Source organism: Monosiga brevicollis, genomic scaffold (genome assembly GCF_000002865.3).
Source record: "Monosiga brevicollis MX1 MONBRscaffold_8 genomic scaffold, whole genome shotgun sequence".
In the NCBI taxonomy this organism is placed as follows: Eukaryota; class Choanoflagellata; order Craspedida; family Salpingoecidae; genus Monosiga; species Monosiga brevicollis.
The window spans coordinates 741,576-762,239 of record NW_001865045.1 but is presented as its reverse complement, the minus strand read 5'-3'; the positions used below and the strand labels follow the sequence as shown (position 1 = coordinate 762,239).

The window sequence follows — 20,664 nt, the reverse complement described above, 5'->3', positions numbered from 1 at the left end:
CCGAGATCGTCTTCGCGTCGGACTTGAACCACAAGCAGACATGCCGTCGTCATCGCAGAGGGGGACACGCCCCCTTTGACGCACCTGCCGTCTTGGTCGACCTCGATCGGCTCATGTGCCCCATCAACTTGATGTTCTCGCGTCTGCTTGCGGCCTCCACATCTCTCCACGGTCCACAGACTTTCTTGGCTCTCGAGATCCCATCACCACACACAGCCAAATTACAACGGGGGATCGATTGCACGCCTTGTTTCACATCGTCACTTGTCTCACCCTCGGCTCCTGGTGTCGCTGGCATGGCATCTAGGCTGGCCAAACGGATAACTTGACCGAGTTAGAGAACCTCAACGAGGAAACTCTGCTTAATGAGCTCAAGGCTCGCTACGATCGCGATCAAATCTACACCTATGTTGGTATGTAATACACTGCGCGCACGCCCTCGTGTCCCTCCCTCAAGAATGCCCGACTTCAACCTCGCCTCAAACAGCCTGAGACGTTTCGGTTCATTGTCACACAATTGCTCCTAGGTGAAATTCTGGTCGCTGTCAACCCTTTTAAGACGATTGATGGCATCTACAGCGATGCCAAGGCGGCCATCTACAAGGATCTCGGTGATCGCAGCGTGGCCCCTCCGCACATCTTCGCCGTCGCCGATGCTGCCTTCTCTGCCATGATCAACAATACGGGTGAAGCGGCCAACCAGGTGGGTACCAACGGCCTGAAATTATCATTCCCCCCCCGCCTTGACATCTATCGTGATGCGCCCAAAGTGTTGTCCAGCGCTAACCACGAATCGATTCAATTTCCTGCCGCTAGGTCGCCGTCATCTCGGGCGAGTCGGGTGCCGGCAAGACGGAATCGGCCAAACTGTTCATGAAGCATGTCATCTACCTCAGCTCACTTGTGGCGGGTGACACTGCCGGTTGGCTGCGCGTGTTGCCTCGGCCCGCTTAACCCACCATTGTCTCGTGCTCATCGCAGCAGCCACCCCTCACACGCATGATCCTGGACCATCTTTTGACCATTAGGTGGTTTGGAGGAGAAGATCATTCAGCTGAACCCCCTCCTCGAAGCATGGGGTAACGCCGCTACCCTGCGCAATGACAACTCGTCCCGCTTTGGAAAGTTTGTACAACTTCGCTTCAACGATCAACACCAGATCCAGGGTGCCGTCATGGCCGACTACCTTCTAGAGAAGAGCCGCGTTGTCAGCCAGGTACTGAACTTGCCCCAAACTCGCCATTTTATTGTCTATAAGAGTGACACGAGCAACGAAGGGGAAAAAACAGTCTCCTCGTCGCCGTTGATGCATGTTGCTCATGCCCCAGAGCCTGGTCATCGCAAGCGTGATTATCTTACTTACCATGACCTTATGCATAGGGCGAGGGCGAACGCAACTTTCACGTCTTCTACCTCATGTTTGCCGGCATGAACCCGGACGAGCTTGAGAAATACAATCTGGTCGATGCGGCTGAACATGCGTCAGTTGTTGTGTTCTGTGCCCTTGGTCACCAAAGGCGACTAGGCTAGGTGATGAGGAAAGAAGCCCGTTTATTTGCTAACCCACATATCTGCGATGGCAGGTACCTGAATGGCAACAATGAAGCCATTGCTGAAATCAAGTCCCCACAGATGAAGGCGTTGTACAAGGAGCTGGCTGACTGCATCGAGGATGTCGGTTTTACCACGGAGGTATGTTGAGCTTTCTGCTTTCTTCTCGGCAATGCACCGTGGACTGCGCGCGGTATCAACCATCCCACCTCGCGTTCAGACGCCAAGGTCACGAAACTACCCTTTGCCCATGCGCTGCATTCCGCTATTTGCAGGAGAAAAACGACATGTGGGCCATCTTGGCCGGCGTCCTCTTGACTGGTGACATTGAGTTTGCCGGTAAGAGACCTGAAAGCGCGCCGCGCCTGCTTGACCTGTGACATCCTGAACCGACAATTTCCCTTTGCCCGACTCCCTGGCTCTCAGGTGAAGACGAGGCCTACGTTGTATCGGCCGATGACGTGATGAACAAGGCCTGTACCCAGCTTGGCATTGTGCAAGACGCGCTGACGGAAGCGTTGACCTGCTCGATCAACATCATGCGTGGTAAGGCGTTCGTCACGTTTGTGCCCCTGTACAAAGCTCTCGCCTTTTGAGAGAGAGAGAGAGAGAGAGAGAGAGAGAGAGAGAGAGAGAGAGAGAGAGAGAGAGAGAGAGAGAGAGAGAGAGAGAGAGAGAGAGAGAGAGAGAGAGAGAGAGAGAGAGAGAATGGATGAGAGTGAAAGAAAGAAGAAACACAAGGAACAAGCTTCTTTGAAATTTGATCTGCTCAATACCTGGACGCAATCAAACAGGCGAAAAGGTCGAGCGCAAGTACAAACCCTTTGAAGCGGAGGGGGCCCGTGACGCCATGTCCAAGGCCCTCTACGGCAAGACGTTCCGGTTTGTAAATTTGTCATGCCGCTGGCATGCACCGCTGAAACATGGCCCTGCCGTTCTCTTGTCCTGCTTGTGCTTTTGAACTCTGTGCGCGCCAAGTTTGCAACCTCTCCGTGCGTCACGTTTGACTTACCCCGCCCCTGGTGATTGGTGATGAAACACAGTTGGATTGTTCGTCGTGTCAACCAGTTGCTCGGCCCCAAGCGCAAGTCCAAGGCCCTGACGGACAAGGACATTGGCATCTTGGATATTTTTGGTTTTGAGTGCTTTGATCTAAATAGCTTTGAGCAGCTACTTATCAACCTGGGTAAGCTGTCACTGGGTACATGGCTTGTCAATCTGACCTAGTTTCCATCAAAGCAAGCGCTTGAAGCCCTTGTTTGCCTGTTTTTTTGTTTTTTTTTTTTCTTCTTCTTCTTCTTGCTGCGTATTCTATGTTCGCCGTGTATGGATATATGTTAGTGGGGATGCGAATGCGCAAGTGTATGTGTGCTTTAATTCCTCGTTTGTTGTCCCCAGCCAACGAACGCTTGCAGCAGTTTTTCAACAACTTTATCTTCAAGATGGAGTTGGATGAGTACGCCAAGGAGGGCATTGATGGCTCGCAGATTGACTACGAGGATAACGAAGAGCTCTTGCAGATGATCATGGCCAAGCCTGCTGGCCTGCTTTCCCTCTGCGATGAAGAAGCAAAGATGCCCAAGGGCAGTGATGTTTCGATGACCGAAAAGTTTCACGCTGAATTGGGTAGTAACAAGGGCTACACCCGCCCCCGCGGTAATGATCTCAAGTTTACCATCCACCATTATGCTGGCAAGGTATGTTCGTGTACCGCATGCATCCGCTCCGCTTGTTCCCCTCCGCTGTTTAATTTTGAGCTTGCTGCTTGTTGGGGGTGGCTCTTGCCCATAGGTGGAGTACTCTTCAGACGGCTTTTTGGACAAGAACCGTGACACGCTGCCCATTGACGTCGTGGGTGCGCTCCGTTTGTCGGACAATAATCTGGTCCGATCTCTCTTCGACGGTGACGCAGACGATGCCAAGGCGGCCAAGAAGGGCAAGGCCAAGCGCGACGTTGCCAATGCACGTAAATCTCTTCGCATGTCCATGAAGAAGGCCGCCAAACAAGCCGCCAAGAGCAACAAGAAGACCGTTGGCTTGGAATTCAAGGAGTCTCTCGTGAGCTTGATGGATGAAATGTCCAAGGCCTCGCCTCACTTTGTGCGCTGCATCAAGCCAAATCACGCCAAGAAACCCGCCATCTTCCAGAACGATATGGTCACTGACCAGCTGCGCTACACCGGTATGTTCGCGCGCACGTACCCCTTCTGCCTCCTGGTTCAAATGCCAGCGCCAAGCCGACTCACCGAGGCATCGCTCAGGTATGCTGGAGACCACACGCATTCGCAAAGAAGGTTATGCCTTCCGCCCCACCTTTGGCGACTTTTTGAATCGCTTCAAGATGCTGGGCTTCCCCTTTGGCGTAAACCCGCCTGTCAATGAGGTCTCCTGCGGCAAGGTGTTGGACGTGGCCGGCTGCAAGGGTTGGCAAGTGGGCAAAACAAAGGTGTTCTTGCGATACTTCCACATGGATGAGCTGAATGAAAAGTTCAAACCCTTTCCAGCCGTGCGTAGCGGTTGTCGTTCATTGTTCGTGTGGGCTTGAGTCGGCACCGCCATGATCCTCAAACAAATGGTTTTGCCCATGGTTACCGGTGCAACGCAACAGGCAGCTACTACGCTGAGCAAGATGGCGCGTGGTTACCTGGCTCGTCGTCGCCTTCGCAAACTTCTCGACCAGGCCGAAGCGTTCCGCAAGCAGGGGGCTGATTTTATGCGTTACATTGAGTCCCGGTATGCTTTGGCAGCGCTGAGCCCAAGTTCCTCTGCAATGCCTCTACCTGCTCAATACTCAATCGGTCTGTCATGCTCGTTTGCTTTTTTAATGACTCCCCATTCAGCGGCAATGAGACAGTGACTGTCATGCAGGCCTTGTTGGACGAGGATAACCAGCGCCCGGCTGATTTCTTCGTCAAGAAGGCCGAACCAGCACCCCAGTTTGCGGACAAGACCACGGCAAAGATTGCCAAGCAAGCAGTAAGTTGTGCCATACACGCTCGCATGACATTGTGCTTTTGTGCAACTTCCTGCATGTACTGATCGGCGGCTCTTTGTAGAACAAAAAGGGGTTCACTCGTGCACAATCCGTCAAGTGGTTCAAAGAGGTTGAGATGAAAAAGGGTGAGTGGACGTAATGCCAGCTGCTTGCTGCTCCCACACCCTCCACCTCACTGCCACCGCCCGCTCTTCGTGGCGAAGGTTCCGGTATCTCCACGGCGGGCAAGTTCGAAGAGTGGTTTCATGGCGTTATCACGCGCAAGGATGCTGAAGCTTTGCTCCAGGGTAGCAAGCCGGGTACCTTCTTGGTGCGTGTGTCCGAGAGCCGATTTGGCTACTCACTATCCCACATGGTGCGCGGTGGTGGTCGCATCAAGCATTATATGATCGATCAAACTCCGAATGGCCAATACCAGGTGTGTCCCCGACCCCGTTAATGCTGAGAACCGAGCATCGTCTCGAACCGCCCAAAAAATCAAAAGTGCCTCGTTATCCCCCTGCTTGCTGTTATTTGTGGTCCACTCATAATTCTTGCCTTTGCAGTTGATTGGCAACAAGCGCCTGTTCCCCAGCCTCAATGAGTTGGTGCAGCATCATACGCAGCACAAGATCATTGCTGACGACCCCGTCACCTTGATTTATCCTTGCGGTCAGGTCGGGGGCCACGATGATCGTCTCGATCTCGTCGACCGTAAAACCCAACATCTGCTGTAAGCCATGCAAGCTTCTTTTCCCTCCTGCAAATTTTTTGTTTAGCTTTTTCTTGACTTCCCTTGGTTTGTTCGCCTCGAAAAGACCGCCTGTTCTCGTTTCCACCTTGCAACACGATGTCCGACTCCTTCCTCTGTCAGCAATTGATTCGTCTATTCAATTAAGTTTATTTGTGCCGAGGTATATTCTCAATCACGTAATAATACTTGCTAACACCTTCGGATGACGGAGGTACAGAGGAACAGCAAACCACTCAAGGGTGGGCGTTGGCTTGTGCGGGGTGTGGTGCACTGCAGCTATCGTGGACATAGAAATACAGATAGCCATCGCGTTCGTTGGCCCTCCGCACGGAGCCCCAGTCAGACTGTAAAAGAGGACCGGGGGGGCAGCGTCGTGAGAACGTGGTTTGCGTTTGCAAAGCTTGTCAGCCAAGATCGTGCTTCTAATTTTACCTTGGTGACACGACTGTCGTCAAACACTCGCCAGCCGTGCTCTCTGTCAAGAACATCAGCAATGTAGTGGCCACCCTCTGTGGTCCCATGATGGCGCGTAACTGCAACGATGCGGTACTTGCTGGCAGCATGCAGTTCTGAACCCGACGACGGTGTGACTGCACCTGCTCGTGGAAGCGACGATGAGAAGCCCAAAGAACTAACAGGCCAAAGCACTGAGCTATGGGAACCTACAGTCAATGCCGGTCTCGGACGTAGAGGCTTCTTCCAGCCACTGACCCTCATCGGAGGCCTGGACGCATTTGCATGCCGTTAAATTGAATAAAGAAAAAAAAAATGGGTCAAGTCCATGGGTCTCGCCAGCTTCACAAACTCACCTCGTCTGTGGATTGGAAGAGTACGCGCTTTAACGGATGGTCTGGCAAAGCGGCGCTCTTAGCGCTGGCCACTGGCACTGGACCTTTAATGCGCCGTGCGAGTACGTGGGCTACTCGAGCATACATACATACATACACACATACATAAAAAAAGGTTGCGACGTGGCAGAAGCGATGAGAACTTGGAGAGACGTCTCACACGGTAAACACAAGCCAAGGGTGTCACGCACAAGTTTGGAGTGAGCGTTCCAAGCGTATAGGTTGATGTAGCTTGCGTCGCGAATGCCATTGCAGGTCATAAGTAAAGCGCTTGACATGCAGTATCAAGCATCGCGGTAGGCGTGACAGCCTGCAGTTTCAAGCACGACAGAAATGTCCAGGCCAGTGAATGTGATGCCTAACAAAACCTGACCATGCTTGGGTGCGTGATAAACCCGATGTTCACCTGTGGGTGAGTCTTGAAGTGGTGCAGTCGCAGGACTCGCATTTGTATTCCACATCCTCCGGCTACCAACAAGCAACAGGCATACAGACAGGATATGGTCATCAGCGATCCGGCGTGCGCATTTGGCACCTGTTCTAGCAGAGGTCAGACATGTAAAAAGGAGTAATCCTACCGCAAGAGAAGTTGCGAGCAATTTCTGGAGCGTGGGCGGTGTAGCAGAGGGATCATTCGACGAAGGCAGCTCCAAACTTAGCACGAGAAAAGCTTCTGACCATGAACTAGAGCGCTGAGGTGGGACGCATATGTGGGTGAATTGGTGCATTGCTGAGACTTAATGTTTCTATCAGGAGAATCAAGCGCGACACCTGCACAGTGGCGCTCACGGAGCTATGGACAGATTCTTTCTTTTCTCATGGGCGTGCGTGGGTGCGCGTGCGTATTTTTGTGCGGGTGTGCGTGCAGTTGCTTTGCTTTCTCGCCATCCCTCCGTTCCTCTTTGTCACTCTCAAGCTTACCTTGCACCCGGTGCAGGCACGCTGGTGGAGCAGTTCGCCGCCAAAGTTGCTGGGAATGATGCCAAGACCATTGATGGGAGAGGGTGATCGTGGCGCTAATTTAGCTTCCGCTAAGGACGTAGTACTCGCGGCCGATGCAGGACTGCCGGGCTCAGAAGTGTCCTCATCCTCAGTCTCGGCAAGTAGGCGGTCCAATAAGAACGATAAGAATTCATGGGCATCCTGCTGGCCCCAGCCCTCAAAGGCAGTCGCAGTTTGCGCCAAGCAGTGCTTGATGGCTGAAGGATCGATCGGTGCCAGTTGTTTCTTCTGCGCGGGCACAATTGTAGGTGAGAGATGGGTGAGACGAAGCACGAGTGACAAACCCCCTTTCCACGCTTTGAAAGCACAACTGAAAAAAACACGCTCCCCCAGCTTCGGCCTTGATCGTCTTACCTCGCGTTGATCAATTTGCTTGATGAGCTTTTGTAGCGCACTACAGAACACAAGCAGAGAGTGAATCAGCGTCATGCGCAACGCCCCAGGTCAGGTTGAGAGGTCGCGAAAGGATGACTGCAGATATTCAACGAACCAGGTGACGGTGCTTGGCTGTGCTGGGGCAGTTGGTGAATGAGCGAAGCGCTCAGGCGTGGCAAATTCGCGAAGATCATCCACGAAGCAGTGCACGGCCAGCAAGGATTGGAGCACTGCATTCAAGTAGCAGGTATTGCCAACATTGCGAAAGCCTTCAAAGGACACGCTGGCGACACTGCCCTCAGACGCGCCGCCACTGGATGACGCCTTGCGTGGAAGGTTGGAGCTGCTCCACTTGGCCCGTTTGCTTTGTGGAAGCCAAGGCCGATGAGCATCCCCCTCGCTATCGGTGAAAGAAATTGCCGGGGGGGTAGCAAGCTTGGCCTGAGAAGCGGCGTTGCGCGCTTGGGCGGAAGAACCATGACGGAGTAGACTATCGACGACATTCGGTGATCGGGTTGGTGATGCCGCTGTAGTGCGATGCAGCGTCGAGATGGCCTTGGCGTGGTTTTCTAAAGTGAGCTTGTGCTGCTGCTCTTGCACTTCCTCAACAACTTTGAGCTTGCGCATCAAAACGCTACCGGAGGCAGGCCGCTCGCTGGACTTGGCGAGGGCATCCGGGGAAGCGTGCTTGTGACTTGCTCGCGAAATCTGGGGCGACTGTATGGTTGGGTTCTGCAACCGACTCTGAGTGACTGAGACGGGTGAGCGAGAGGCGGCTTTCTGTTGAAGTTTGAGCTGGGCAGGCCGCGACGTGGAGGTCGGGGTGGTCGAGCTGGGTGGTATGTTGTCATCCGTGGAAAAGCCAAATTCAGTACTTTTTCGAGCGATGCGCCGCACATCAAGCTGGGGACGCGTGGCCCCAAAGTTGCGTCCATGCTTCTTGTGCTATTTGTATCCACAACATGACTTCCGATGAGCTCACAAAGGGCCCTCCACCAGCAAGGGCCCGGAGATTGAGAGGAAGGCAATATGATAAAAGGCAAACGTACCGTGAAAGCACGGAGTGTCGGGTTGCCCAGCTGGGGGTAACCGCCAGGGCTATTCAGCCCCCGAGGCAGCCGCTGAGGCATACCTGCGACCCTCTTCTATCACGAATGCGGAGTAGTAGAGTAGCCACGACTTTTTGATTGCACCAAAGTGCAACGGCAGCTTAAAACGTCCAGGCGAGCTGGCCTAGCGGTCGAGCCCCCCCAATGCAATCGCAAATCAAGAAGCAACCGGGCTCCACTTTGTGCACCAAGCTGCCCTCCGATGGCGACTTCAAATGCTTTTTATCTACCCTTTGCCCGTTCGGCGCGCGCGCGCAAAATGTGTGTGGCGGTAAAAAACGGCGCTGCCGCCAAAACAAACGTGTGTGTGTGTGTGTGTGTGTACGGCCGTTAACGGTCATTGTTCAAAGTGTAACAACTTTCACACACGCTCCCATGTAGGATTGTAACGGAACACATCAGCTTACAACTACAAGGGGTCACTTTACTATGTCGAGGTTCCTTGTTCCTTTACTGCAGGCACGCCTCTCTTGACTGGAACGCTATGATGGCGGAGGCGGAGGCCCGGGTCGAGGAATGGCGCATGGAGGAAGAGTCGACCTTCTGGTCGACACCTAGTACTGGTAGCCCGACCTGGGCGACCCCTCAAGAACCAGTTCACCACAGAAGCGTTACGACGTGGCTGCTGCTTTTCCCAATTCTCATGCTTAAAGAATAAGCAGCCGAACAAATCCACGCAGGATAGCGTCAGTAGCAACTTCTGCCCACAAACCCAGAGAGTCGCAGGTGACCATTCAGATCGATTTGTCAATCACTCCCGCTCCTATGATCATATTTTTATTAACATCACCACACACCTAAAGAACATCGCCTAATTGAATGTGTAAGAACGTGTCGGTAGGAAAGAACGAACAAACAAGAATCAGAAAAAAAAAATAGAAACAAAAAAACTTGTATGACGTGAGACAACAAGAGGCAGGCTCGTGATATGATCAGGCCGTCGGCAATACTTTTTCAATCATGGAGATCAAGGGGGTCAAGTTGAGTTCGATGCCGTCGAGGTCACTGTATAGCAAGACTCCGGAGAGTGCTCGCGTGCGCAGCTCGGCCAACGACGTCGTGACGCGGCTCCATCGAGACGCGGACAGACGAGCTGCTAGCCGCAATTCGCCTTGCTGATAAGAGGAGGCCTCCAAGTGCACTTCTTTCAGTGTCACACTGGCTGAAGCCGTCAAGCAGTGGAAAACTTTTTTCTGCTTCAGTTTGGCACCCGAGAATGTGTGTGTACCAAACTGTGTGCCAATTTTTCGTGCCTTGGCAGTTTTCACACCGGCTGTGTTGGGAAGGCTATGCGTGCTGGGCCCCACAGCGCCAGGTCGACCGGCACTGGAGCCAGCACTGGTAGGCGGTCCACCGGTGGCAGAGAGCGTCTTGGCGATGGCTCGATAGCTCTCGATGCGCTCCTGCAACTCGGCCAGTCGCACTTCCATGCGTGCCTTAGCCTCCCGCAATTTTCGCAGCTCACGTGGTCGCGCCCGTAGTTCGTGCGCATGAAAACGAATATCCTTGGCAATACCGTCCAGCACGTCTTGGTAGTTGTTTGAAGCTTGTACCAACCCAGCGCTACTCAACGTTTCCAAGTTGTTGGTTGCCATACTTTGCAGCTTCTTGAGGGAAGTTCCGACAATGGAGAGCGCGCGCGTACGCGCCTTGTCGTTGAGACCAGGTTGACTTTGTTGACGTGCCGTGAATTGACGATGCCCCGCCTCCTGTACCGGTGTCACTCGCTCAGTCAATAGTTCGGGAATACTGGTAGCCTCTGATTGGCGCAGCAAGTCGACCACCATTTTCTTCGTCTTGGCCAACAATGCCTCGTGGTCAAGGCGCTCGGAGGTGGCACGTGTATCCAGCACATCAGCGGCTGAAGACCGCACCACATCCAGCGCTAACGGACGAGACAAATCACGGGCATCACGTCCAAAGTCGTCCGCACAAGGTACGTAAAAGTCCTTGGGTCCCCGACGCTGTCGGCGGCGTGCAGTTAACGGACTATCGCTGCCAGCTACGCTGCTTGCGATGCTACTTGCGCTTTCCCGTCGGCTTGACGAGTTGAGGGCTGCTGCTGGCAGAGCTGCTTCACCCGCGTGAACCTTGGCCGCGTTGAGGTGACGAAACATGGCCATGCAGTCCTTAACATTGCGAACACCCAAGCGCTCAAATCCAGAACCATCCTCCATGGCATCAAGAACCTTGCCCGTGACTTTTTGGTCTTGAAAAAGTGACTCGTAGCGCTCAAAGCCAATTTTGGTCAGCCACACCACGCATTCTTGAGCCGACCAGCCCTTGATGCCTTCAGGGGCACTAGGCGGTGTCTGCGATCGTCGCCAGGGCGAAAAAACGCTGGCAAGACCGCTACGCGAAGCGGTTGCTCGATCCGGCTGTTCCACCGCAGCTGCTGCCGCAAGACGAAGTCGCAGGTGGCGAAGATTCCGAAAAAGCACCATTGAGTCCTTGTAATCCACCACACCGTATTTTGAAAAGTCGGCCGCTTTCTTAACCTTGAGCAGGGTCTTGCCATTCACCAAGTGTGTGGCAAAGGGCAAGATGTACTGATTCAGTTGCAAATCCTCAAGCCAGCTGGACACATCTTCGACCTGCCAGCGCGCCAGGAAATGCTTCGAGAGCTCAATGTCGACGGTCGCCTCAGACACAAAGTCTGGTACAAGATGCATGCCCGGTAAGGCTTTGCGTGCTCGCGGTTCAAACGCGCCCAAAAGTGGTCGCAATAATTCGCGACAGCGAGCAGGAAAGCTGTCATAATTGGAGATAAGAAGCTCGTGCAAGCGAAAGAGATCCACCAAACTCATGTACACCGTTGAGGAGCCCGCCGATTCGAATGAGGAGAATTCGTCGAGCCCGAAATATTCCTCGAGTGACGCTGTAAGCGTCATGTGCTTTGTCAAGTCCAGCAATTGACTAGTTGCTTGAAGAAAGAAACGGTCATACAAGCGACGATCCGCCTGCAAGCCAACAGAAGCGGTGCGAAAGGAGCGTTCACCGAGGAACGCCAAGCGCACAAGTTCGAACGAACGGGCTGCCGTTTGCGTGACAAGATCATATTCAGCTGAAGGCAATTCAGCCTTATCCAATGTCCGGCGCAAAGCCGCTTGCATAGCATGGCGCAGATACTGGTAATAAAACCCTAGTCCTGCAGCGCGTAGAATCTCCAGGCGCGCTACTTGTGGATAGCGCCGCTGCAAACTCTTGTTCAAAACACCCGTCAAATAGCAAACCCCAAAGCGCAAGTTGCGGCGTCGAGACCACAGTGTGCGAAGCAGACCAAATGCCAAATGCAATTCTTCGGGCAAATCGTCGGCACTCGATGCAGACAGCCCAGCCTCGACAGTCGAGCTGAAGAGCGCGTTAATGTCCATCTCCAATCGGTTTGGGTCATGCACGCCAAGCATTTTCAAAGCAGCGGCGTCCAAGCTGGAAAGATTTGCACCAGACACCTCGGCCTGAACAAAAGCTGAAACTGCATCATCGTGTCCTGCTCGCTTGAGCCATGTCAGAACTTGCGTCAGGGTCCAATCATGCGGGTCGCCGCTGCACCCATATCGTGGTGCTTCAAGGGAAACGCCATCGGTTTTCACCAGAGCTCCCGTTGAAGTGGGGCCTGCGTGTGCCAGTTCGGCCTTTTCGTTAATGGCACGCAATAACGCGATTTGCTCGGCCAGTCGCCGAGCTGAGGTCGAAAGAAGCCCAAGATCAAGCAGAGCAGCGCTGTCCAGCGCCAACAGCTTGCGCCCATCAATCTCTTTACTCTCGAACCGTTTGCTGTAAGCCTTGAAGCGATCACGCTCCAACCAACGACCAACGTCTGGGACACTCCAGTTGCTGACAAGAGACGGTAGACCCAACTGCTGTACGGTTGCTTCTGCCTGCCGAATCTCGTCGCCGTCCAGGAGCGAAATGACATCTCGCTCCTCGCCTGGTACATTCTTGGCTTGCTCCTCAGCAGGAGATTCGTGCTTGAGCCGAGCAGCAGCACGGGACTGCATGTTATCAAGCCAAACAACGAGTTCCTGAACCAGGATCTCTTCGAAATCATCTGAATCCCCAAGACTGGCATTTGCACTGCCCGCAGCCTGCCATGCGAAAGCGACATTGGCGTTGGCACCAAGTTGTGCCAAGCCATCCTCCAGTCTAGCAGGAAAGTCGAAAATCTCCGTCTCGAGAATATGCTGCAAAAAGTAAACAACAAGGCACGGTGGGAATGTCGGAACTGAGAGATGCAAAGAAGGGACATTGTGCAAATTGCAAACGCACATGAAATACCCACCTCGCAAACTCCAAGCAACAAGGCCTGCTCGTGATTACCAGACCCCTGATTGAACACAAGGCGGCAGAGGCGCAAGAGATCTCCAGCCGAGATGTCAGGTGCACGAGCCAATCCATTCCAGATGGCAGGTTGATGAAGCAAAACGAACAACAGCTGGCGATAATGCAAGAGGTTGTCACTACCATCCTATCAATGTACAAATTTCATTTTAGATTAACATGTAGACAGGGGTCAGGCGCACATAATAATAAATGACGACGAAACGAACCGAATCAGAAGGAAGATCGACTTTGTTGGCAGGGAGGGTTGGCTGCAAGAGGCCTTTGACTTGCACATCATGCAATATAGCCTCCTCTGTCCGAACCTTGCGTCCAATCTCCAAGTCAAGTAAAGCAAGTTGTTTCTCAAGGGCAGTAATTTCGTCAGCTTTGATCATTACAAAACGCTTTGTGGCATTCAGCTCGAGCTCGAGTTGGCACTCGGCGGCGTTGCCGTTCAAGATATGCATATACGCGCGAATGGCTTGAATCGTAACGGGCGAGTCGAAGAGACGACGATAACGCATCCGTTGAAGACAGCCACGCCAAACCGCTTGAAGTTGTATAATGTGACGCATATCATGATTAAAGTCTTCAGCAACGGTAAAACCAGTAATGTCATGGGCAGTGTACAATGTCGTGCTAGAGGACAGGGTAGGGTTATCCGCCAACTGGGATTGTAATGGCGCGTGGACGGCAGCAGCACGCGCCTCAGCAGCCTTGGCCTCACGAAGCGTCGCCGCAGACTTGCGGCCCTGGAGCCCGCGGTAGCTCGCCTGGATGCGCGTGGCCGCAGCCTCCTGACGTGCCGCCTCCGCACGAGCAGCCTCCTCTCGTGCCGCCTCAGCTGCAGCAGCCGCCTCAGCAGCCTTGGCCTCACGAAGCGTCGCCGCAGACTTGCGGCCCTGGAACCCGCGGTAGCTCGCCTGGATGCGCGTGGCCGCAGCCTCCTGACGTGCCGCCTCCGCACGAGCAGCCTCCTCTCGTGCCGCCTCAGCAGCAGCAGCCGCCTCAGCAGCCTTGGCCTCACGAAGCGTCGCCGCAGACTTGCGGCCCTGGAACCCGCGGTAGCTCGCCTGGATGCGCGTGGCCGCAGCCTCCTGACGTGCCGCCTCCGCACGAGCAGCCTCCGCTCGTGCCGCCTCAGCAGCAGCAGCCGCCTCAGCAGCCTTGGCCTCACGAAGCGTCGCCGCAGACTTGCGGCCCTGGAACCCGCGGTAGCTCGCCTGGATGCGCGTGGCCGCAGCCTCCTGACGTGCCGCCTCCGCACGAGCAGCCTCCTCTCGTGCCGCCTCAGCAGCAGCAGCCGCCTCAGCAGCCTTGGCCTCACGAAGCGTCGCCGCAGACTTGCGGCCCTGGAACCCGCGGTAGCTCGCCTGGATGCGCGTGGCCGCAGCCTCCTGACGTGCCGCCTCCGCACGAGCAGCCTCCTCTCGTGCCGCCTCAGCAGCAGCAGCCGCCTCAGCAGCCTTGGCCTCACGAAGCGTCGCCGCAGACTTGCGGCCCTGGAACCCGCGGTAGCTCGCCTGGATGCGCGTGGCCGCAGCCTCCTGACGTGCCGCCTCCGCACGAGCAGCCTCCGCTCGTGCCGCCTCAGCAGCAGCAGCCGCCTCAGCAGCCTTGGCCTCACGAAGCGTCGCCGCAGACTTGCGGCCCTGGAACCCGCGGTAGCTCGCCTGGATGCGCGTGGCCGCAGCCTCCTGACGTGCCGCCTCCGCACGAGCAGCCTCCGCTCGCGCCGCCTCCTCATGATTTGTCACGTTAGCGCCTTCACCCCCCGCACCATCCATGTTTGTCGTCGCCCGTCTTTGTGTGCCATCGCTTTCGACATCTTCGGCTACCTCTGTAGGCTCCGCAACCGTGGTTTCAGCTGCCTTTTCATTACCACTGGTGTTTCCATTTTCGTTGTTCTTGTTTCGCTCGGCTTCCTCTTGCTCTCGTGCAAGTTTTCGTTGCTTATAGCCTACACAATTCGCATTGCATTAGTTCTCGAGGCGCCGCATCACGGGTAGCACGCTCGAGTTATGTTAAAGTCAAGTTTTCACATACGACGCCAGGCATCCTGAATGATGAGGATAGCGTCTTCATTTTCCTCGAAAAACTCAAGCTGAAAGAGGAAATCCTGCCGCTGAAGCCATCCTGCGTGACGTGTGAGGTGTAGATTCGTGGTGAGCGAAACGGCTTCAGTGAAGCATTTGACGGTTTGCATAAGGAATGAAGGCTAGCGCATTGTTCTCACACACCCTTGATCCAAGCTTGGATTCGACATATAGCCCGCATGGCCGTAGGATCGGCCGCAAGCCGATCAAGCTCCCCTTGATCCATCGCGTGGCGAGCTATCCGCAGGAACAACGCAAACGACCACCGAGGGCACAATCAACAACCCAGACTCCAGTGGTCCAGGTTTCTACCTGGCATTCCGGTGGAGCGGGAGGCTCTGTCTCTTTAACGCCAATCAAACTGCAAATGGATCAAGCCCAACCGGGCCCCATCAATCCCTGCCTATCCCCAGGCGCACGCCAAGACAGTGACCAGACCGCCCCTTTAACCGTCACCCCTCCTGGTCGACCCACCCCGCTCCCCAGGTTGGCGCTTTGCAGTTCCAGTTCACGGTTCTCTCCTGTCGCGGGTGTGGGTGTTGATACAAAAGTAAAATACTATTGTTGTGTTTGTCTGACAATTGTTCACACGCGGCAGGAGGGAACGACAACTTTTGACAATGCGCACGAACACACCTGGCAAGGCGGCCGTCGGGGCACACCCAGCCAAGAAGGGCGGTGCCTCTTCAAAGCGGGGCAAGGGGACGCCTAATCATGGGAAGGCACAGGCTTCAAGCAAAGGGGTTGGAGTGCGGCGTAACTCGTCGCGGCGTGATTCACAAAAACGCACGACCGCCAAGGTATGATGGCCCGCGAGCACCACGTGGAGAAGTTGGCAGCGAGCTTGCGAGTACCTGTTCTAACCCGCTCGCTCTTACCCACAGGCCGATCCCGGAGAGCCCAGTCCTGTGATTCTTTTGAGTAATTTGGAGGTGTCGTCTCGCACAGAGTTGGCTGCCTTGCTCTCCTACTACGGCCCTGTTCGGTAAGTTGTGTTCATGCTGGCTCAAGCCCGTAGCTCGCACCATCATCTCAACAAAAAATACAAATTCTTAGCTCACCCTGGTCTGACGGGGACCCCTTGCAGTCACATGACCTTTTTGAAGGATAAAACGAAGGCTTTGGCGGAGTACATGGTGTGTACCCAGAATTCTTCCCGTGTGTCAGTGGGGCCACACGCCCGTGCTCACTCTCGCTCGCTCGGGGATTTGTAGAGCCAAGCTTCTGCCGAGGCATTGGTGGCATCGGTAAGACACTGTGCACGCTCTTTGGCACAATTCAGCCCGCTGAGCATACTCACCATTGTACCTTGTTGCCACAGGGGTCGCTTCGGCAATTCAATCGCAGTGCTACCGTCATCTTCAGCAGTCATGATCATATCGCTCTTGCTCTGACACGTATGGTGGCGCTTGCTGATTTGGCTTACCTCACTGTCTTTCGAAAGGGCCGGCAGGCCCATACTCCTCGGACCTCGCTCACATGTCTCTTTGCATCTTACGCCGGTGTGAAATGTCAGGAACAAATGAAGTGACCAACCCCCCTTCCCGGGTCCTCTCGATTAACATTTGCAACTGCCCCTTTGACCCAACTCTGGAATTTTTGCATGCCCAGATGGCACGTTATGGCCAAGTACTGCGCATTGTAACGATCCGCAAGGATGGTGACATGCAGGTGAGGTCGTCTTTCCTTCTTGATGTGTCATCCCCTACATTTGAGCCACCCCTCATGAGAGTTACTTGTGGCCTATAGGTGCTCGCAGAGTATGCCCAACAATCAGAGGCAACGGTGGCATTGAATGCCTTACAGGTAAGATTGTTGACTTTGCGCGCGCTGCGCTGGTGCATGCACCTCACAAAAACTAACGTGTTGTTGATGATGGCCAAATGCAGCACGTGTATCTGCATGAGCAGCTTGGGATCTTTCGCTGCAACTATTCGACTGTGAGTACGCGTGCACCTGCAAGTCACTGCTGGTCGTGAAAGTCGCATTGGGAGTGCCCAGCTTAAGCGCTTATTTGTACATTGATCGTGCATTTGGCAGAATGAGACGTTGTCGATTCGCAACAACACCTCGAGTGCTCGTGACTTTACTGTCAACGGTGCAACGACATCAATCGTGACGCGCACGGACGGTCAGGCACTTGCTGAGATGCGCGTTGGTCCTCAGCATACAACAGTCTTGCTGCACAATTGGCCCACTGGTCTGAACGTTCACCACGCCGTCGCATTGGCCTGCGTCTACGGCAACGTTGACAAATGCGTGATGGTCCCGAGTTCACGAACCATCCTGATCCAATTTCAAGATGAGGCCGGTCAACAGGTATGTAAAGTTTGCCGCGATGTCACGAATGGTGCGAATTGTTCATTTTGATGGACTCACCCTGGCATTAGGCATTTTCACAACACGTTTCAAAGCTGCAGCTGTTGGGATCGCAGTTGAATGTCACGTGCGTGCGCTATGCATGTTTTGTTCAACGGCTTCTTGCCCCCATATTCTGCCTCCGTTGTCTCAGCTTTGTACCTCTTTTCCCCGTTGGCTTTAGAACGAGCAAGCAGGAGGAGCTGCGCGTGCAGAGCAAACGCACGCTTGAGGATGGCTCGCCTCAGGGCGTGGACGTATCTAAGGATGCCAAGCTTCGCCGATTCAAGCCCAATGAGCGTGGCGGTCGCACCCCACCGTCCAACACGCTGCACTTTCACAACGTTCCCCAAGCCGTATCCCTGGAAACGCTTTTGGCCGTGCGTAACCGGCGCACTGCACCTCCCCTCTCTCTCTGCGTGACTGAACCCTTCCTGCGTTGTTTCGGCTCACATTGACTCGTCTGTAGGCCATGGCTGCGCGAGGAGCCCCCGCGCCCGTCTCAATCCGCAATCTGACGCAAGGTGGGTCTGATATACGGGACAAGCCACGTGTGTTGCACAGGGTTGGCAAACTTAACCTCATGCCACTCGCTCCTGCTGCACTGCTGGAGTAGCGGGCAAACCAACCCAACATGGTCTGCTGACGTTTTCGACGGAACATGATGCATTGGTCGCGGTAGTCAAAGCCAACAACATGCCCTTGCCCGGTGTTGCGGACCGCATTCTAAAGGTTGCCTTTTCCCGCCAACAGTCATAACATTGAAACTGGTTTGCAATCGCTCCCACCCTTGAGCCATAATCGAAACCCAGTGTGAGCAAAATTAGCCCGGTGCAAGCGCCATCCATCCCCATCATAGTTTTCGTAGCGTTGTTCTGAAAGTACATGTACACACACACACTCTCTCTCTCTCTCAAACTCTCTCTCTCTCTCTCTCTCTCTCTCTCTCTCTCAAAATAACTCTCTGACATTCGCAATCAATCAATTTTGCGCAGTCTCAATCAAATTTGTGTGGCTGACTGACTGACTGTGTGTGTTGTGGGTTAACGTCGTGTGACTGTGTCGTTCATGGTGGCGGGCACTTGTGGCAGCAGCAGGGCTCAACGTATCTAGGTCTGTACTGGCTTGGTGCTGAACCTGTGCTGCTCGTAATGATATGGTGTTATTCGAATAGGTGATTCACGTGTGTTCCTTGCCACGCTGGCTTTTTCGTGGTGCTCGAAGATCAGGGCAAGACCAGCGGCGGCTGTGCAGCCGCCCGAGCAAGAAAAAGTGAGACCACCGGCACCATGGCCTCAACGAAGCGGAATATCTGGACGTCAAATCAGATGGCCAGCGTGCGCGCATGTTTAGCTGAAGTGAAAACCCAAGCTGAGGCTCTGCCTGGTGCGCAACGCAAGCTTTTGCCTGCTTTTACCCTTGCGCTGCGCTTTCTGCACGTCCGTTTCTCACCGCAATGGCTCACTTGTGATGCTCGAATGCGGACGGCATCTGATACAATACTGCCTTCTAAGTGTCGCAACTCACAAGCCGGTTGATGGAGAAGTTGGGCAATCTGGAAGGTATGGATATGCGCTGCGCGTCATTGGCCGAGATTGACAACCTGTATTTGAAGCTCGTGACATGATCGTGACTGCATCCGCATTCATCCACTTGTTGGCCGTTCCCGTGGCCCTCATGGCACTCGCAGAGGCCATTTTTGACGATGGCAATTGGGATCTGTCCACGCCAGATCGCCCCATCTTGCGCATCGTACGTCTGGCCGTTTGCGTGTTGAGAGCTCGGGTCAGGCCTGCGCAGCGTGCTCACGCATCATGGTGTCGTGCCTGGAACGTGCATTGAAACCTTTTGGGGAACGACGTGTCCAGGCCATTCTGGGCCAGAGCAATGCAGGTTTGTTCCCACTCGCGTGGGGTGTGAGGCGATTGCTGGAGCTCCATATCACTTCAGGCTTTCTCCTATCGCTTATGAGTCTGATTGTTGTCTGGTCTTTCCTCTTGCACCCATCGACTTCGATTCACCACTCAATGCCATATTTCCTGTGTCCCCTCTGGGACATTCGGTATTTTGACACTCTTTTGCCTTTTACGACAGGGCAAATCCAGCTTATCAACTCCTTTCAAACTGGCTCTCCTGATGGCTTTGGTCAGTAACTTGCCATGCCTCTGTCCCCTTGAGACATGACATGCATTTTCTTGGCATTGACACTGGTCAGGCAAGCTCACGCACGTACATTCATGCCGCATGTAGCGTCGAGTCGTGACAAAAATCCACTGGAAATGATGACGGGGGTGGTGAGCCCGCAACAACAGGAGGGACCTCGGCGCCTTATCCGTGTGCCGTGGAACGGTCGTGAGGTGGACATGCGCATTCGCATTTCATGCGATGACGCTAATCCTGATGTCAGTCTCCCATTGCCGAAGAAAACGTTCGGTTTGACGCAGCAGTTGCAAATGACCTCTTGGTCACATGGGTGGGAAGGAAACCAAATTTTCTTCAACACATTGCTTATTAATACGTGCCAACGATTGTCACGCAGGTGCTTCTTTGGGCGGATGCCTTCTTGATGATTTTCGACGCAAGTAACCCAAGCAGCTTCAAGTGTACGTGGTTTGTTCGTCTTACTCGTGCACATATGGGCCCATTCGAAGAAGATGATTCTTCAGCATCAAATGTTTCGTGGTCTCTTTATGGCCTCCCGTTTAACTTGCTCTTTTATCGAACAGTCCTGGAGCAGGTACATCACAAGATGCTCAAGCATCGTCGCTTGGCAGATCTGCCGTGCTTGTTGGTGGGCGTTGAAGGGCTAGAAACCACCACTCAGGTCCGTGTACCATGTTTCATGGTACAGCCTTTTTTTTGCCCTGGCTTTGCCACATGTGGCTGTTGCAGCTATGCTCAACTGCCAGCCGCTCTGCAACAATATGATGGCAACTGCAGGAAGTGAATGAAAAAGATGCTCAGCAGCTCGTGGCTGACTATGGTGACTGTCGTGGCTACCTTCGAGCCAACCCCTTTGCCAACCGAAAAGTTTTTGAGGTCTTCCAACAAGCCATGCAAGTTGCTTTGGAGGCAGTACCGCTTGAAACCACCACTGCAGGCCGCGTGGGCTCACTCATGGGTAACAGCCAAGCTGCTGCGCCCGTTGGCTCGCCACCCTCACGCCAAGCGTCGCGGGTAAGCCGCAAATATCTCTCTCTCTCTCTCTCTCTCTCTCTCTCTCTCTCTCTCTCTCTCTCTCTCTCTCTCTCTCTCTCTCTCTCTCTCTCTCTCT

The 20,664-nt window shown here is 54.2% G+C and overlaps 3 protein-coding genes across 3 annotated transcripts; 2 read left to right on the top strand and 1 right to left on the bottom strand.

The window, feature by feature from the left end:
• Window positions 1-313: 313 nt before the first annotated feature.
• MONBRDRAFT_16964 (uncharacterized protein) lies at window positions 314-4,096 on the top strand (the record flags this gene model as incomplete). The annotated part of the gene is made up of 13 exons (XM_001745343.1): window positions 314-413; window positions 528-703; window positions 817-910; window positions 1,029-1,216; window positions 1,381-1,481; window positions 1,584-1,692; window positions 1,827-1,890; window positions 1,978-2,108; window positions 2,360-2,433; window positions 2,595-2,737; window positions 2,950-3,248; window positions 3,343-3,733; window positions 3,813-4,096. Coding segments are annotated over 13 exons (2,154 nt in total), but the record flags the coding sequence as incomplete, so codon positions are not given.
• Window positions 4,097-5,512: 1,416 nt separating this feature from the next.
• Window positions 5,513-15,142, bottom strand: MONBRDRAFT_24942 (uncharacterized protein; the record flags this gene model as incomplete). The annotated part of the gene is made up of 16 exons (XM_001745179.1): window positions 5,513-5,623; window positions 5,712-5,875; window positions 5,946-6,003; window positions 6,089-6,198; window positions 6,319-6,437; window positions 6,534-6,595; window positions 6,706-6,819; window positions 7,049-7,357; window positions 7,484-7,523; window positions 7,620-8,449; window positions 8,554-8,602; window positions 8,637-8,737; window positions 9,756-12,797; window positions 12,896-13,081; window positions 13,164-14,896; window positions 14,983-15,142. The coding sequence occupies 16 exons, from the start codon at window positions 15,140-15,142 to the stop codon at window positions 5,513-5,515; spliced, it is 7,188 nt and encodes a 2,395-aa protein (XP_001745231.1).
• A 510-nt stretch (window positions 15,143-15,652) lies between these two features.
• On the top strand, window positions 15,653-18,206 carry MONBRDRAFT_32186 (uncharacterized protein; the record flags this gene model as incomplete). The annotated part of the gene is made up of 12 exons (XM_001745342.1): window positions 15,653-15,832; window positions 15,917-16,017; window positions 16,120-16,168; window positions 16,247-16,279; window positions 16,354-16,429; window positions 16,549-16,703; window positions 16,782-16,838; window positions 17,073-17,351; window positions 17,423-17,478; window positions 17,575-17,770; window positions 17,860-17,914; window positions 18,007-18,206. 12 exons carry the CDS (start codon window positions 15,653-15,655, stop codon window positions 18,147-18,149), a joined length of 1,380 nt encoding a protein of 459 aa, XP_001745394.1. The 3' UTR covers window positions 18,150-18,206.
• Between the last annotated feature and the right edge of the window lie 2,458 nt (window positions 18,207-20,664).